At 38.7% G+C, this 18,135-nt stretch overlaps 1 protein-coding gene across 1 annotated transcript in view; it reads left to right on the forward strand.

The window, feature by feature from the left end:
• The first annotated feature begins 502 nt into the window (after nucleotides 1-502).
• LOC139719726 (adenylate cyclase type 10-like) overlaps nucleotides 503-18,135 on the forward strand; it is an 86,428-nt gene continuing 68,795 nt past the window's right edge. The window contains exon 1 of the mRNA XM_071631118.1: nucleotides 503-608. Within this exon, the coding sequence (XP_071487219.1) occupies nucleotides 578-608 (31 nt within the window). The 5' untranslated portion in view covers nucleotides 503-577. The remainder of the gene's footprint in view (nucleotides 609-18,135) is intronic.

Consider the following 18,135-nt stretch of genomic DNA (forward strand, 5'->3'; position numbering starts at 1 on the left):
TGTTGGCTTTTAAATGGCAATATCGAGAACCAGCGGGAAACTGAAGAACGCGTGAATTTTATTGTTGAGCTGGACTAGATGACCGACCAACGTCAGGAATCGTGCGAGGAGGCGGACGAGATGGTTTTCAACGTTTCTTGGTCGTGAGATCTGCCGGGAAGTGATGAATAACTAACTGCATTGCGGTTTGATGTATCACGCGGATCATGGAGTTGCGCCGCGCGCGGTGACTTTATTTTAATCATCAGCATAATCACAGAATTCGCCGCGGACGCACTCTGCTTTACACTGAGATCGGGGGCTGCACTTCGCGGAATGTACGGACAGCGAGCTCCTTCATTTACACACATGTTGACTCGCAAAGCTTGAGGAATAAACGAGGTCTGGGAGTTTCCCTACTCAAGCAGGTGTTCTTGGGATTTATCGCTTTTGTTCCGCTTACATGTGGAGTCGGGAGCATAATAAAGGATCATTAATTGTGTAATCACGTTTTTGCTGTGATAGCATCTCATCGCTGGGCATAATTCCTTGAGTAGTGCCATGTAAGAGTCGGTTTGTGGATCCTGCTAACGATGCGATGATGGATTACGATGAGCCTCAATCAGAAGGTAAGCTCTTCGGAAACAGATTGTCAGCTAGATGACTTTAAAACACACCAACACACACACACACTCACACACACACACACTCACACACACACACACACACACACACACACACACACACGCAAAAACGAACAAACATTAAATTTCACATACTCGTGTTTCTTATGTCTCTTGTTCTCAACAAGGATATGTTGTTTTAAACTGATGGAAAACGTCAAAGTCGGTCGGAGCGTCGATCCAAGAGTAATACCTTTGTGTCTTTTGAGCTCCTTGGTATAGAAAACACTGGAGCGTTGTACACATTGTCCAAATTCTTTGGTATTGTTTTGCTTATTTTTATTTCGTTGCCAAGCATTGTAGTATTTTGCGGAGGCACATCAATTGAAAACAAGCGAGAATTGCGCCCACTCATCACGAGCAGGGCCAAAACAAATAAGTATGATAGGGATTACAATCATACACACGCTGTACTGAACATCATGAGTGAAACATCGATAGGGCTTAGGTCTACTAGTAACATCACCGTGTACATCATGCAAACTGGTGATCTTCATTCCTCCTGCGTACAATGCATGGTCAGAAAAAAAAAATAGTCCTGCCAATTAATGTAAATTTGGAAATCTCTTTTTCTTATAGTTTATTTGCAACTTCTTTTTGTCTTTACTGCTGGTCACGTATTTTTTCGGGATCTGCTTCTATGTACACAAGCTCATTTCTTGCCATTGCTTGCGAGCAACAGTAATGAGTGTACAGGGATATAGGCCCCTTATCTACAGGGGGAATAAGGGAAGCCCCTATTATGTAATTGTCTACCCCTTGAACCCTGCGAAGGCTGTGCCTCTTTATTTCCACGGTCGCCCGTCTCTGAGTCATGACGAATGTGACAATTGTGTGTGACTGTGTACATGAGTGGGCGTTGCTGATACTGGGCTGAATTTCAGGCACGAGTATATTTGTTTTAAAATCACACTATTGCACACACACACACACACACACACACACACACACACACACACACACACACACACACAATGTGGATGTATGCAAGGTAGTTGTTCTTCTTTTTGATTTTTTTTTTTCAGTGCAATCCCAAAACACATTAGCTGACTCAGCAGACTCGGATACAGAGAGCGTATACTCATATAAAAGTGTGGTGGAAGTTTCGTCAAAATAGGACATTATGATTTACACATGATGTTGATAAGAACGTTATAAGAAACAAAATGGCGATTCAGGTGGCAATCATAATGAATGCAAATCATATTATGACGTGATGATATCGTCACTTAATTGGTTTCACCTCTGACCTGCGCACAAACCTTTACTATTGTTATATAGTTCTCAATTTTTGACTATGAAGTCAGTAAGTAAACCTTGCAACAATCGCACTGATTATCGCACTGATTGATTTGTTGTAACAATCTACTTTTTAGGGGATGGGGATTAGTTGTAGATGATCATCAACAATAAGGGTGAATTTCATAAGCATGTTTTTTTATTTAGTAGGGCCTAAAAAAACTAATGGGAGAGTTATGAGCTAGTGATATTATCACCACTTCTAATTTGCATAATGTTACCGCGTGAAAACATGCAACATTGAGAATTCCATTTGTTTCGTGTGTGATTTTGATGAAACCGCTATACTATCATTCTGTAGCTTTGATCCTTTTTTACGTCATTTACCGAAGTCATATTGAACATCTCTTTAAGCGTAAATATAAAAGATATTTGGTAAATGATTAGTTTCCGCTGAATTTTAACAAAATACGTAATTATTGTCTGCAGTATTTGTCATCTTCCTGTCATAATTTGCCTGTTTTATTGGGTTTTTTTTTCTTCTCTCTTTTTAAGTGTACTTTAAAATGTATGTAAAATCTCAAGTGGGAGCCCAGTCGTAGAAAGGTCAGTGTGTGCTGATTCATCCATATTCTCTTAGAATTTCATTTTTCTTGCTCTCTCTCTCTCTCAATGTGAAGTAGCCTCTCTCTTTTTTTTGTATGTAATCCAATGAAATGTTATGTTATCACCTTCGTTCTTTGCATTTTAATGAGAATTTGGAAATACATAGATGAAGTGAAAATGAATGAAATGAAACGTGCGTATACAGGAAACCTGCAACCTTAGAACGCACTTTTCCTATGATACTGATACTGATAGGCATTTTTGACGGCAACAAAATAACAACCATCTGACAACATCATGACTTGATGGATTGCTAATTACATTTGGGGAATGTCGCGGTATTTTCGTCGATTAATCATAACCAAAGTTCATTTTCATTTTTTTCTTCTTCTTGTCTACGCAGTTGTAAACAAGGACGTGATACTAATGGACACATTTAGCTTCAAAAATATTTTTTGATGACGCTGTTTTTCATATACACTGTATATCTGCGTTAGTGTTTGTTTGTTAAAGTGTGTGTATGGAACCATGTGCGTAAATGTGTCTGCATGTGTGTGGTACCCATAGTCGTGTATGGAGATTGTGAGGGGGCGCAAACTGCGTAGGTCTAATTTAAAAAAATATATATCATCATTAATGGATTTCCGCGCCTGCTGCCATAAATTGCACCCGAGGTATTTCAAATTCCAAAATTTGCGCGTCAGTTAGGATGAATTTATATACTAAGATTAAATGGTATTAAGGATTTCTTCCCATTACAGAGTATTGTCTATCCAATCTCTATTACAACATTTTCTCTTTTCTTTCCCAATACCGATATTGATGATACGGCACATACATGTATATAGCAAAGGAGCACGAAGGAGTGTACAAAATTTCGATCAAATTAACTTGTTCTTCACCGTGCTGTGGCCATAGGGTTATAATGCGTGATGGAGATGATCTAGACTGATGTATCATAAATCGACTCCCCTTGGTTCGTTTAGATCAAGACCAGACTGAAAGCAAATGACTCAGAAAGCTATCTATAGACATGTTCGACCGACAACGAATAAAAAGCAACGAGAGGCTATACAGATACGCCAGCGCGTGGCGGGACAGCAACGATGTGATCCTTTCAGATTCTTCTCGGTATTAAAATGTATGTCCGATCATATGCGTTTTCCAGAGAAACAAACATGACCTATCAGTATGGGGGTGTGCAGTTTCTTCTGCATATACACTTCCTCCATGTACTGGTTACTTTTTGTCTTCTATTATCAATGCTGACATTATTACACAAGATTTACTGTGGTACTTATTTTACCGGGATAGAAATCGGTGTACTTTTATGTAACAACAACAACAACAACAACAACAACAACAACAACAACAACATGATGTAATCATGCATGACTAATAACTTTTCTAACACCTTTCCAATATTTATTTATACAAATTATATTACCGGGTTGCGGTAAAACAGAACATCACCACTGGAATTATATGAGGTGAATAATGACCTCGCGAGTGGACATTGATTCATGTCCATCCAGGTCGCGTCGTATATAGAGAAGTCCTCTGTATATTTATACTTGATGGACATGATAATAATAAATAGACTTAACAAACTCGGGCGAATACGAACAGGTTTGTCGTGATAGCGTATAATGTTCTGTTATCTATACGACATATGTGCCGTTGGCCCTCGATCGCTGTAACTGCACACTGACGAAATGATACACCTTTATTCCAGAGCCACTTATGAGCTATATACAGCTCACAAAAGCAAGCATTCACCCACGCTCTTCCATACCAAAACACTATAATGATGGCCCATAACGGAGCGGAATAACCAAGTGCAGCGCTGACGCGGCAAATGAATGGTATACACGCGCTCTTGAAGAGTGTATGAATGTTGATAGCTATAGCTGTTGTTGCCAGGAAATGATAGCGAGGGATGTTACCAGAGCCCATAATCAGCGAATAGACCATAGGAGGGGCATACAGCGACAAGTTGTATTGATGTGCGCGTCAAGTCTACCTCTCGCCAAACGGGCACAGATAGACAGACAGACAGACAGACGGACGGACGGACGGACATACAGACGGAATGACGAATAAAAGACATGCACCCGGAACTTACAAGCAAGCACATGTAAGCGACAACAGAACACTCCAATAACCTCCCTTCCGCAAGGGCTTTATAATGAAACAATGGCATGATGAATAAACAGAAGAATATCTGCCTGATTCGCAACCAACGTGTTCCACAAAATGGAGAAAGGCTTCATTGCGCCTCATACTCCTTAATTTCAGTGGTCGTGTAAAGTGAAATGTTACGAATGATCACGGATGTCAAAGTCGATGTCCTCTTTATGAGTGAATCTTCACAACGCTCCAGGTTTCGACGCTATCGATTTAACAGCTGAAAATACCGGACAAGACATTGTTGCCACAGCTTGCTCAAGAGGAGACATAATGTCATACTCTAATCATACTGTAATAGGTATTATAGCGTATACGTGCGTAAAACATTTCTGGTCAAGGTTTATGTATCGGCCGCGGGAATCGAACCCAAGACCTTTGATTTGTATGTCTAAGACACCATCCAATGTAGGCCTATAGCCACAGTCCTAATCTTCCCACTGTCACTAGCATTGATGGACCCCCCCCCCAAAAAAAAAAAAAAAAAAAAATCAAACAAAAAAACCAACAACAACAACAACAAAACAAACAAACAAAAAACAAATAAACATTATCAATATCATCGACAATCTAAGATTTCAAATGTCCATGTAATTATCTATGGCATATGTCATTATCTAACCGAAAGCAGTATAACGCAATGTTATAATAGCTGTAATGATTGGAACAGATAGGGAATATCCAAATCGTCATCTGCAAAGTCATAAATCGTAACCAAAACAAAAATTGTCCTCTATGGTTTGTCATTTATCACCATCGTGAGTACTTACTTGTTTACGCAGTATACTTCAAAACTTGTATTGCACCGACAAAAGCTTACCACCTGCGCCTTTTTAGATAATAAACCAGCATAAAAACAAAAAACGAAACGCACACATTCACTACCAATACGTCTTAATCAAGCGACACTTATACGACCTTATAGTGAGCGAGTCCATATCATGTTTAATTTGGGTTTGATAGAGTTAAGCTACGGTCACAAAGGTTCGTACGAACGATGCGTTCGTACGAATTCTGGATTCGTAGAGATTCGTAGATGGGGCACAGATTCTTATACGGCCTTCTTACGAATTTCGTACCAACGCTGTTTAATTCGCAAGAACAACTTCAGACCTTTTAGAGAAACGAAATGATTTATGGCCCTAGAATTCGTACGTTTTTCGTAAGAATGCCTTGAGTTATTCTTTCGTCAAACTTACGGCCATCTTACAATTTCCTTTTGTCGTAAGATGGTCGTACGTGCAACTCACGGCATTCTCAAGTCGTTCGTAAGAAGATTTACGATTTTCGTATATTTTGTCGAGTTATTAAAAAGACGCTGCCGTGTCCTGTCGAAAATTCTGTAAAAGTTGAAAGTTTTATACTCCAAGATGTCAGTAGTGTCACGGAGACTACAACTGCAGCTGCATCTACAAGTAGAGGAGGAGGTTGTTGTAGCACCAACTCTCCCCCTCTCACTCCTTCCTCCTCATCTCCCTCTTTTCTATTATTCCCCTCCCCTCTTTTCCATTTGATTGCCTTCCCTTTTGGTCCCATATTTAACATAAATGCTTTGTGGTCGAACACCTAGAACAAAGTGAGGATTTGAACTTCGCACGTTTGGCTTTATACCCCTAAAACTCAACAGTTGCACAAATATTGTGTACCTACGCCTTACGAGTCCCTTAGTAACACCTTACAAACTCGAAGAGTTGTTCGTAAGAACGCCGTACGAAATCCGTTCGTAAGGCATTCTTACGAAAGACGTAAGAGCCGGCCCTCTATGAACGACTTAAGGCGTTCTTACAATCATCGTAAGAATTTAAGGCTTCTAGAATTGTCTCTCGACTCTGCAAAATCTTGCGTAGTTCTTACGATGTTCGCACGACGTTCGTACATCCGCCTTGCGAAGAGAGGGTTTCGTACGAAGTTAAAATAAATCTTGGACAAGACCATCGACCAGGCTACGAACTTACGAACGGTCTACGAACGCTGGTTTCGTACGGCCTTCTTAAGAAGATCTTACGAAATTGTGTAAAAATCGTTCGTACGGCGTTCGTAGAAGTTCGTAAAGGCATTTGTGACCGAGCCTTTAATCAAAATATATACAGAATGGTATAGGTTTCATCAGAAATAGACCTAAATAAGACAGTTTTAAGTTTAACGTGTTTTAATAAAAATGATATTACCGAACAATGATTAAATGCAACAGAACAACCAGTGCTGTTATGGCCACGCGCGTCTCAGCTCCCATTGACCTATTACACACAATCTCCACCACAATTATTATTTCCTCCTTTATATTACAGAATTGACATGAAATCAAACAGAACATTTCCCGTCAAATCTTGTTAGTGTACCTTGTAACGATGAACTTCCTTTTTTTGGGGGGGGGGGGGAGGGTAAAGCGGTAATCGCCAAACCATCGAAAAAATCATGAATTATGTGTTTATTTCGGGCACAGATCAAATTACGAGTGGTGACTGAGGACATCATCATCATCCACTTCAGACATGTCAGATAATTTGCATTAGATAGATGTTGTTGCATGCGTGCAGTATGACAATTCGCAAAAATTTCATGCCGCGAAAAATTTCATACCGCGAAAATATCTTGCTTTACAGTATACGAAAACGTTAAACTCCTGTGAGTTACGTTCCGGTTCTACGAAGCTTCTTACTCTGTTTGTTTAATTTCACTATTTATTCTGTCAATATCAACTTGTACATGCCGTGAAAACGGCACATTGGCCAAAACTAAAGGTTCAGAAAACACATTTTTGTTGTTTGGTTATATCTCTTTATTGCATGTGTTCCTACGTCATCGTTACTGTTTCAAAACACAAAACAAAAACAAAAACAAAAACAAACAAATAAACAAAAGCAGAACCAAAACCCAAATTTCCATGTTTGCCCTGATTTGTTCGGTTACGGTTCGTTATTCCTAAGGTTCGTAAAGCCGAAAAAGGGAAAAAAGGTTCGTCATTCCGAAGGTTCATGCAGTATACGCACCTTATTCTTTTCATTGTCGCATTAACGAACCTTCGGAATAACGAACCTTTATTTCGTTTTAAGATTAACGAACCTTCGGAATCTAGCAAACATTACGCGATTAGTTCATATTATGTGATTGCTTGATTCAGTTGCAAAAGTTTCCAAAGCATCATAATTACAAAATTCATAAGTTAATCTTAAATTGACAATATAAGCGAGGAGAATACTGTTTCTGTTTCCCTCTCAAATTTGTTAAGATTTGGAGTTTTCTTTCTGATTTTGTGCAGATTTGATTTATATAACAAATTACATTTATTCTTTCTCTGGTTAGATGAAATACATTAAATAGTATAACATTCCAATTATTCAAATGAAATCATTACAAAATGGTCATTTCTGCAGCGACGTTTCACCAGGACTTATCGGTTAGGGTGTTCATTACTTATTTTCTTAGTTTTTAAAATGAAAGATAGTTACAACATTGGATGTATTGAAAATGTAACACTGATCTATTAGGCAACAATTAGAAAAAAAAAAGAAATATAGCGAAAGAAAACTCTCAAGTAAAATTCAAAATAGCCGATTGTGTATGCTATTATTGCAGTCATGAAAATATAAGTATCTGCCCTCTAAAGAAAGTGGCACGTGATTCACCGTCAGTGGCGGATCCAGAGGGGGCGCACCGGGCTCGCGCCCCCTCTTTATTTTTTGTTAAAACAAAAGAAATAAAAAGAAAAATGGGGGGGGGGCGTGCGCCCCCTTTAATTTTGTAAAGGCGCCTCCCCTTTACGAAATCCCTGGATCAGCGTCTGACCGTGATCGTACTGCTGTATGACTATAAGTAGCTTATCAACTATGTAGCGTCTTCATCTTACGCTATGACTACTCTTTTATTTCTATGTTTCACTGCCTTGTTGAGTATCGGGAAAATTATGGCTATGAAAGTAATTACTCTTGTCACTCCTTGGACAAAATATGCTCCTAGCGACAGAAGCGTAATAATAGGCGGATGCATGCGACAGCGGATGATTGTCTCTGCATGAGCCCATAGCATATTACAAGATTTGTTCTACAACTAGGAACAAGGGACAGTCCCTTTTTTTTGTCTGGATTCCAGAAGTTATTTTCTTTCCCTATCAATCATAGCGCAGTGACCATGCTGCATTATTTTGATAGAAAAAAAAATACACTGTGTGTGTGTGTGTGGGGGGGGGGGGGGGGGGGGTTGAGTATATCTGCCCCGAAATCTTTTACTCAGAATACATTAAATCTTATGGCAAAACACATTTGTAAGCGCTATCGTGGAGTCGCAATATATTACACACCTATACGGAATATGAAAATAACAGGTCTGGAATTTCAAAACTAAATAACCTGTTTTCCCGTTAGCTGAAATTCACTGACACATGCTGATGTTCCCTTTGACAAAGAGTAAAATCAAATAAATGGAATGGTATGGAAGTTCGTCGAAATCAGACCTACGAGCACAATCAAAAAGATATGATATATATATATATATATATATATATATATATATATATATATATAAATGAATAAATATATATATACATATATATGTATATATGTATATATATTTATATTTATTCATATGAAGCAGATATTTTAAGAGGAATCACATACTCAGTAATTGTACGCGACTGAGCGGAGGTGATGACGTCATCACCGAACTAGTCTCATACTGAACTTTGAGCATATTTTAATTCAATTTTTTTCCTTTTTCGACGTGGAATTGAAAAAAAAGACAGAAAGAAGTTGCATCCTTCCCTTTAATGAATGTAATCTTGTAATAACCTGGCATCTGTTAAGCCTACTTTAAAGGGAGACAGGGGTTGTATAATTGTTCAATAATGATCAACCAAGGATTTTTTTTTTACATTTCGATGTCCAACCAGTGTAATTAATTTTGTAATGAGCTTAAATTATCGCCACTGTTTAAGATCAAATTTTGTATGTTTCATGGTTGCACTGATGATCTGTTTTCTGTGAAAACATGCATGTGAAACTTAATAATGTCATTACCCTTCTTAATTCATGTCCGATTCGGTTAAAAGTTCAACCGTTCTGTGACCATGTATGAACGTGGATTGTAATATTGCTCTTCCATCGCGGTTGATAATAAGATCGGGAAGTCGTCTATTAACACGGCGCTCAACTTAAGAGCAAGCGTTCTAAGCATAATTATAGTTGTGGAATATAGTTTGTGAGAGTGGGTACAGGGATTAGCTGACCGCTTTGGGCGCAGTGCAAAAACAACTATGACAAAGGCAACAACTTAAAAAATCCGCTTTTAGTGGCAAGGGCTATATATACGGGTATTGCTATCTTGCACCTTGATTGGACTGCTTTGCAATAAATCGTTTTTGCTGTTCGTTGTAACATTAATATGTATCGTATTCAATGTATGTTGTTCTCAATGAAGTTTTTAGCAATTAGCAATTGTTTAGATATAGGTATAGATTTTACTACACACATGTAACAAGAATGCTTTGCGTTGACTTGAGCAGCTATTGAGTATAGGCCCAACTGATGCAATAAATCTTTCGTGTTGCAGTTTGCGTATTTGCGATAGTTTGCAATAATAAGCTTTTCATAATTTTGGGTGATGAAGATTGAACTTCGCCTTCGAAACGTACATATAGAGTACAGTCGTGATGATGCGTTACAGATCATGCATTAATAAAGTGCAGTATACATGAACAAGGCACAATATTTTAAGACGTGATAAAAGTGAAATTTGGTCGAGCGTGTGTTTGTTTGAAAACATGGCCGCTTCACTGCACTTTATATCAATTACGTTTGCTGTACTCGATATGCCTGAAACGGCCTTTGCTTGTTTTTAATGGGCGTTCAAACGATATCACTAAATAACTTTGTTGCTATTATGCGTGGAAGATCGGATGAATGGACTACTACCTCCACATTTTAGGTTGCACTTGCTTGGAATACCTCTGTTGCAAGTATAGCGTGACGTGAAACTCATAAACCTTGTCAAATTGTACGTCAAACTATCTCCAAGACAAATCGGAAACTGACTATTTATGTCTCTAATGTGCATGTCATTGTATTTGGTACTGACGTCATCTTCGGTCGTTGTTGGTTTTTTTTTGTAACTGAATTGAATTGCCACTTTCACTTATCAAAAGCATGCCACAAAATGAATACATTGCAGTCTGTTACATATCTGATATAACGATTTACACAATACTGTTTAAACAAGGCCGAAATATATAAGATTTGTTAAATTATAAGCAACTACAACCTCAAGCTAAAGGTATGGTAGATATGACGTTGAATATACTATATGACATATTCGGGGGAACGAAAAGGAAACTTAAGTGTCTATGCAATCAACTAAATCGTACTAATTTCAGTGGGAGAAACCAACGGAGCAAATATAATATAAAGCCTTTCAAATCAAGATTTGCTTGAAAACACGTTTCACAATGGCGCTGGCAAATTGATCTTTTTCGACCATCCTAATTTCTTATAGCAATTCTTCCACACACAAAAACAAATAGATGAAAATACGATTTCGCAAAAGGATCTATGATGCCTTGAGATCAAAACGAGAAGAAATTTATTCAGAGGCTGTTTGCCTGTTTATCGATATGTTATTTTTTAACTGCATGTTTTAATTCGATACTTTAATCCCAAGCAGGCAAGCTGGCTCAATTTGAATTGAAACATGTTGCCGCTTAATTAGATTTGCACCCGTTTCGTATTTCCATCCAGCGCCAGTAGCCATGCAAATGGTTATTACAATTGCATTGCCTCGGCAATTACAGATGATTTTAGAGCAGGGGCCCTGTTCATACTGACAGGTTTGTATTCGATGTACTTTGGGCGCTTTGAATTTGTCCTGTACTCGAACTCGGCGCACTGGAATGTATTCGATGTCGAGGTTGTCTGTAAATTGAGACGGATTGAAGAAGCGCGGTTATTTTGAGGTGTTGTGACAGCTATAAGCAGTCTGTCTATAGACCTTCCTCGGACGCGGGTTGGGGATGTGGGTATCATCTTCGCCACTTCGCCTTACCTTGTCCAGTCGCGCTATCCTTAGCACACTTTACTCCGATAATTTCATCAAGCAGACACACAAACTCATACATACAAATTCAAAAAGAAAACGGGGCTGGATAAATGGAGAAGCCTATGAATTACTTTTTAAGTGTAGAGGGGGAAACCTTTAATTTTTTGTCTCATATAGTGTTTCTTCTCCCTTTATCAGTCTCACCAGCTGTCGTGCATACTTCGTGTTAAAGATATTAGCCCACATTTGTAAACCTGCAGCAATTGGTCTCATAGTTAGCATGGAGTTTGGGTATGATTGCAGTAACACCTGTGCAGAATTTAGTTCCAATTAGTCCATTACTTTCATAAAAATAAATAAAAATGCACCGTATGCATGCGTATAACGCTCGCTAGCTCCGGTCCACGTACGTATCTACATGCATGCGATACATGTGTAAGTTACATGTACGTAGCTAGCCGGCGCTCGTAATTCGATTTTGGGTCGGGTTGACCCGGTTTGAAAATTGATTTTAAAACGATGATTTTCTCTCTTTTATCGAATGGTATAGACAAAGAGCAACAGGTGAGGTATGTTACTGTTATAACTTGTACTTGAAGTCATATTGGACCTGTTTTATGCAGTTTTGATTTTCGTGGGTTTGCAAATGTGGGCTAATACCTTTAAACTCTTTGGTGTGATTTTATCGAGTTGTATTCAACCATGAAACTCATATTATAATTGTCACAGTTCAGTTAATGTTGTACTTGCTTGACAACAGCACAATCCGTGTAAAATTGTTTTCCATCATTAGTAACATTTGGAGGAAGCTGGTAGTGAACCTTGGCCTGTGAGTCGCCGTCAGACTCCACGATTCCGTCTGTCTTGTGTTTTCAAACACACACACACACACACACACACACACACGCACACCCTCACACACACCCTCTCACTCACCCTCACACACACACACACTCACACAAGCGCGCGCTTATATATATATATATACACACACACACGAACACAACACAAGCACAAACGCACACACGCACACATACACAGACACAAACACAAACACACAACACACGCACAAGTATTTTGTTTGGAAGTGTTGCATGGTGGTGAGGATGAAAATAGCTCATGTCATACTGACTCATTCAAAGTGAAATTGTAGATGAACTGGACAAAAACACCAATACATTAAAATAATATCACCTATATGCTTCATTATAGCGCTGTAATGTCATCAGCATAAATCGAAACGTTGATTTTGTGCTCTAACGCTGATCTTCCATAAGCAAATTGATAAATATTCATATGATAATTATATTAAAGGGTATGTACAGTTCTGGTCGATGTGAAGATTTAGCTTTTAACGTTTTGTGAGATATTCAGAAACCACTCTATGAGATGTCAAAGAGCATGCAGTTCTAAGGGAAATCAAAAGTTTATTCGATGAAAATCTTTTTTGAAATGGCTGAGATATCCAAAAACAAGGTGAAACAAAGAGATAATGATAAAGTTGGGGCATGTCGCCTTTTATTATTAACACCTTTTGGGATATCTCAGCCATCTGAAAACCAATTTTCATCAAATAAACGTTGAATCCTTCTTAAAATTACATGCTCTTTCATATCTCATAAGAGGCTTTTCATTATCTCACTTAGGAATGTTGAAAACATGAATCCTTACCTAAATCAGTACTGTATATTCCCTTTAAGCCCCACATGCTGAGGACATTTTTTTGTGAGGCTACAATAAGGGGTGGGGGGGGGGAGGAGGACGCTCCATCGGAGTTACGTGTAATGTCTAACATTCTAGAAAATAAGTATATGATGCCAACATTACATCCAGGGTCATAACGTACATTTACAGTGTATTTTCAACATTATTTTTACAGTGATACATGGAGGCATTAAAACAAAGTTGAATAAATGGTATAATAACTTCATATTCAAGACTATTTAGCGTTTTCACTTCAAATAATCTGGTACCACAGGCAGTCTTCGGACCAGGTTGCATACAACAGGGATGAATTCCGGAATTCCGTAAATACATTCGAGCTTAGCTTACTTGTTGATGCACATACTTAATCACAAGTGCACGTATACGCATGAATATGGTCCCAGTATCATTCACAGATTGTATTTCAATCAGATAAGATGCTATTCTGGTAGAACACATGTCAACTTAAAAGCATATCTGGAAAGGCCAGCTGTTAATATCTCACGATGTATTAAAGATAAAAATCGAGGACCCTCCGTGTCCGCTAATCATCGGCCATTCTAGCCTCTTGACAAAGTCTCATGTCTGAAGATTCATATAACATCTAAAGCGGTGGCGTTGCGGCTTGAAACGAGACTGATCTTGGACGGGGGTTGAACGCGCTGAAACTCTCGTCTCGCCGTTCTCCAAGCTCCAAGCTCGTCTCTCGGATAGATTCGTTACTAGTATGTCACGCGGCGTGGGATGCTGAAAATCCAATCAAGTCACAATGCCTTGTCGAAAGAATAATTGTCAGCATGCATTATGATACCGTGCCTGGATGAGGACGAGTAATTGAATTCTTAACGGCTCATTGTAGACGCACCAACATTTTTGTACCCCAACATTATTTCAATAAATAGTGTACAGGGTGGCATGGGACAACCGATAAAAAAGTAAAACAAACAGACAACAATAAAAAACCACAACAACAACACGAAAGCAAACAATAAAGAACATCCCGAATAGCTAGTTGGACTATACATCGAGGCTTTACGTGCATACAAATTATATAGATTTTCCATATTTCGTCGTTATTAAAGCTTGCACATTACGTCAGTGGTTAAAGGTACAACGGCGAATATCATACAAAATAATAGTCTAAGCTACATGCCAGATATGATAAAATATCATTTACGAATCTCTTCACGTGTCCACAATGCATTTTCATGACGCTGGGAAGATAGCCTCTCTCTCCATCAAATCACCGCAGGAAGTAACTTTTGTTGGTGGTGTTTGTTTGTTGTTGTTGTTGTTGCTGTGTTTTTTTTTTTTGGGGGGGGGGGGGGTGTTTTATCCACGCATCAATGTCTGGTATACATGCATTCATTAGATCTTTGCCATAGCACCCTATTCCGAATCATTCCTCTCCCCTTAAAACAAGACAAAACCAAACTGCAATGAGGATATGACTCAAGCCAAATCAGTCGACAGTTGAACAGGGATGCAGATTTTTCTCATGAGGGGCATAATACGTGCATGATGTCAGTGGGACGGGCAAGAGGTGTATTCCATTCCGTCTGTTTTCATATCATTTCTTCTCGAGCGCAAGAGAAACGGTTTATGTGTTGGTAGGAATGCTCTCGGTCGTGTCGTGTTGCCCGTTTCAATTACCGACTGACGACCGGACAACATTCCACTGGAGATCAATCTTAGTGGCTGGCCTATCGAATGCCTTGCACTTTTTGACGGAAGAGGAGGAGGGGTGAATCTCGAGAGAATAGTGTAGGTGTGAACGCCTCCTTGACATTAAAGTGAAATGCTATTCCAGTGACTCTGATAAATAAATAGATAGAAACACACATCAGGATGGCGGAAATTTCTTTGACAAAAAGCAAAGCTAAGAAAGAAAGCTTATAAAAGTCTTCTGTGTTTTGATAAAAATTTAATGATTTCGATAATCGATAAAATGGTCGCCATCACATTATTTTGCAATTAATTAGGTATATAGGGCGACAATGCCATCTCCTCAAAATACTCAAATTTCGAAGCTCTCTGAATGCCACGTCTTCAGTCGGTGGTATAGTAACATCCAAGCCCATTCCAAGCTGATATAATTGCTCTACACTATATACGCTGATGTTGGATTACTTGTGGTATTAGTGGATGTGGCTCTTGTCATGTTGACTACCATACGAGAGATCCGCGGATCAATCCCTATATCATCTGGAGACTGCATTTGTGGAAATGTCTTTTTATTTATCAATAAGTGATCAGTCTAATGACAATTTAACAAGGAAAAGATGACAATCTCTGCAGCAATCTAATACACACCCCAGAACCTGGTGGGTTAAATTAAAGCCAAAACATAGTTCTCGGAAGGGCACAAAATTCATCTTCCACCATATTGCAATACATCAAAAGGGTCCACGAAGAAACTTGTCTGGCTAACGCAGTTTGCCAGGATACTCAGTTGTTCTGGAGTATTTTGAGATGAAAGGTGTGAAATAATTTCGGTCGTATGTATACGACTTTTATTCCTGAAGCACCCCCCCCCCCCCTTCAGAAATACAGGTAGGTATATAGAATCGTTAAGTGATGATCGATCGTTCCCTAGCAATCGTATTTTTCAACAAGCCGCAGGCGATTCACCATAGCGCGGAAGATAGGTGGTTAGATTGCTGTGGCCCGATTTATCGATTATAGATTGTCGATAATGAAAAATTTCTTAGCAACCACGATCGCGTATAGCTCTGAGATTGTAGCAATAGTACTTCCGGCGGATCTCTTTGGCTAAATTTTCGCATTTTCGTCGCTGCCCACTCTCTAAATTCCTTAGATTGGAAATCAATCTATAAGATTGTGGTTGCGGACAAATCCAGAATTAGACTTAAAAATTAGACTGACTTCTAAGTCTATCAGATTGAGATTTTCAATCTAATTTGGGATTTGTCCCTCAGCTAAATCTACGTAATTTAGAGAGAGGCAAATTAAATTATGTTACTACAGCGTTATTTTACACACTTTTCATACATAACGTGTATATTTTGGAGCAAAGATCAACAGTTCTGTATGCACTATGCAGGCATATGAAAATTATGTTTTCACTTATTGTGATAATCTAGACTGGTTCAAAACAAATGGTGAATGAGACGTCATATGTTGAACAATGAAGTTGCTATGAGCTGGAGTTACCATAGTAACGTACAGCCTTATCAAAAAAGGGAAGAAGCAGTAAAGCTCTATGCGCGCAAACAGTATAGCGTCAGTAGCAAACATCATTCATCTTTGTCGCTGTCGTGGCAAAGATAGCTCACTAGAATTATTTTATACATCTGACCTCTGCTATTTACATCTTAGCTCTACTGTTTGAAAGCTTCTACACTATACGTTCCAAAGACTCAAATTGTACATGTGGGTTTCTTTTCCTTTTGCTTCACTGGGAATGACTTCTTTTATAGTGTCTCAACAACTCGGTGTAATAGATTGATTTCGAGTTCCGTGAAAATGGAGAATATTGCTTTTAATTTCATATTCAGCTCCTGCCTACGTCATTGTACCTCAAGATTTGTCAATTCATTTCATTTTTAACTTCCCTCCCAACCCCCAACCCCCCCCCCCCACACACACACACACGTTAGATTGGATATAAAAAAGTAAGTGAAATGAAACAGGCGGGTATAGTAGGGTAAAATCAAAGTTTGAAGGAAGATACGAGGACAAAGAAAGCAAACTCCTTTATCATTCTCTGACGTAAATTAGAGACACCGAGAATGAAGAGCGATCCAGCCTCCTTCTCCGGAAAGCTACAGTGTTGGTTTTATTAGATATCTAGCGTTTTTCTCTCGCCCTGTCGTCTGCTCTGCTCGCGGTGCCTGACATAGATTTCGTTGCACAATGACCACCCTGGCGCCGCGAAGAGTATCGATCGCATCGCGATTCGAAATCTAATGCGAAGAAGTGTAGAAGAATCACGATTTTTGCCTTCATACGCGTTATACCATACAAATTTGGTTCACGAGCCTGTAAAATACAAACAAACGAGAAATACATCTTCTATTATATTTGTTTCCAATGTTCACCACAGGTATATATGGCAGGACTGGTTTTGTCCTAACTTTTCAATATCAGCGTCGGACTCTCTGAACACAATGAAACTATACAACAAAAAAAAGGTGAACATTAGGACAAAATCATTTTCAGTATCGACATCGCATCGTGCCCTTGTATACAATCATGACTTGCATCGCTCTGATAGGGCTTAGAACCTACCACTTTAAAGGGATTGTATAGTTTTGGTTGAGATGGGGATTCAGATTTAACTTTGTGAGAGATAATTAGAAAACACTTATGAAATATAAAAGAGCATACAATTCTAAGAGGAATTCGAAGTTTATTTGATAAAATTGGTTTTTAAATGGCTGAGATATCCTAAAACAAAGAGGTCCTAATAAAAGGCGGGACCCATCTTTTATTAAGACGACTTTGTTTTACTTTGGTTTTGGACATTTCAGCCATCTCAAAACTTATTTTCATCAAAGAAACTTTGTTTTCCTCTTAGAATTGAACTCTTTTATATTTCATAAGTGGTTTGTAATTATCTCTGAAAAAGTCAAAATCCGAATCCCTGTATCTCAGCCAAAACTCTACCATCCCTTTAAATATTTGATATCATATGGACACACACACACACACACACACACACACACACACACACACACACACACACACACAC

The sequence above is a fragment of the Diadema antillarum genome, unplaced genomic scaffold (genome assembly GCF_040938485.1).
Source record: "Diadema antillarum isolate AM-2024a unplaced genomic scaffold, OU_Dant_1.0 scf00000114, whole genome shotgun sequence".
NCBI classification, from domain to species: Eukaryota; Metazoa; Echinodermata; class Echinoidea; order Diadematoida; family Diadematidae; genus Diadema; species Diadema antillarum.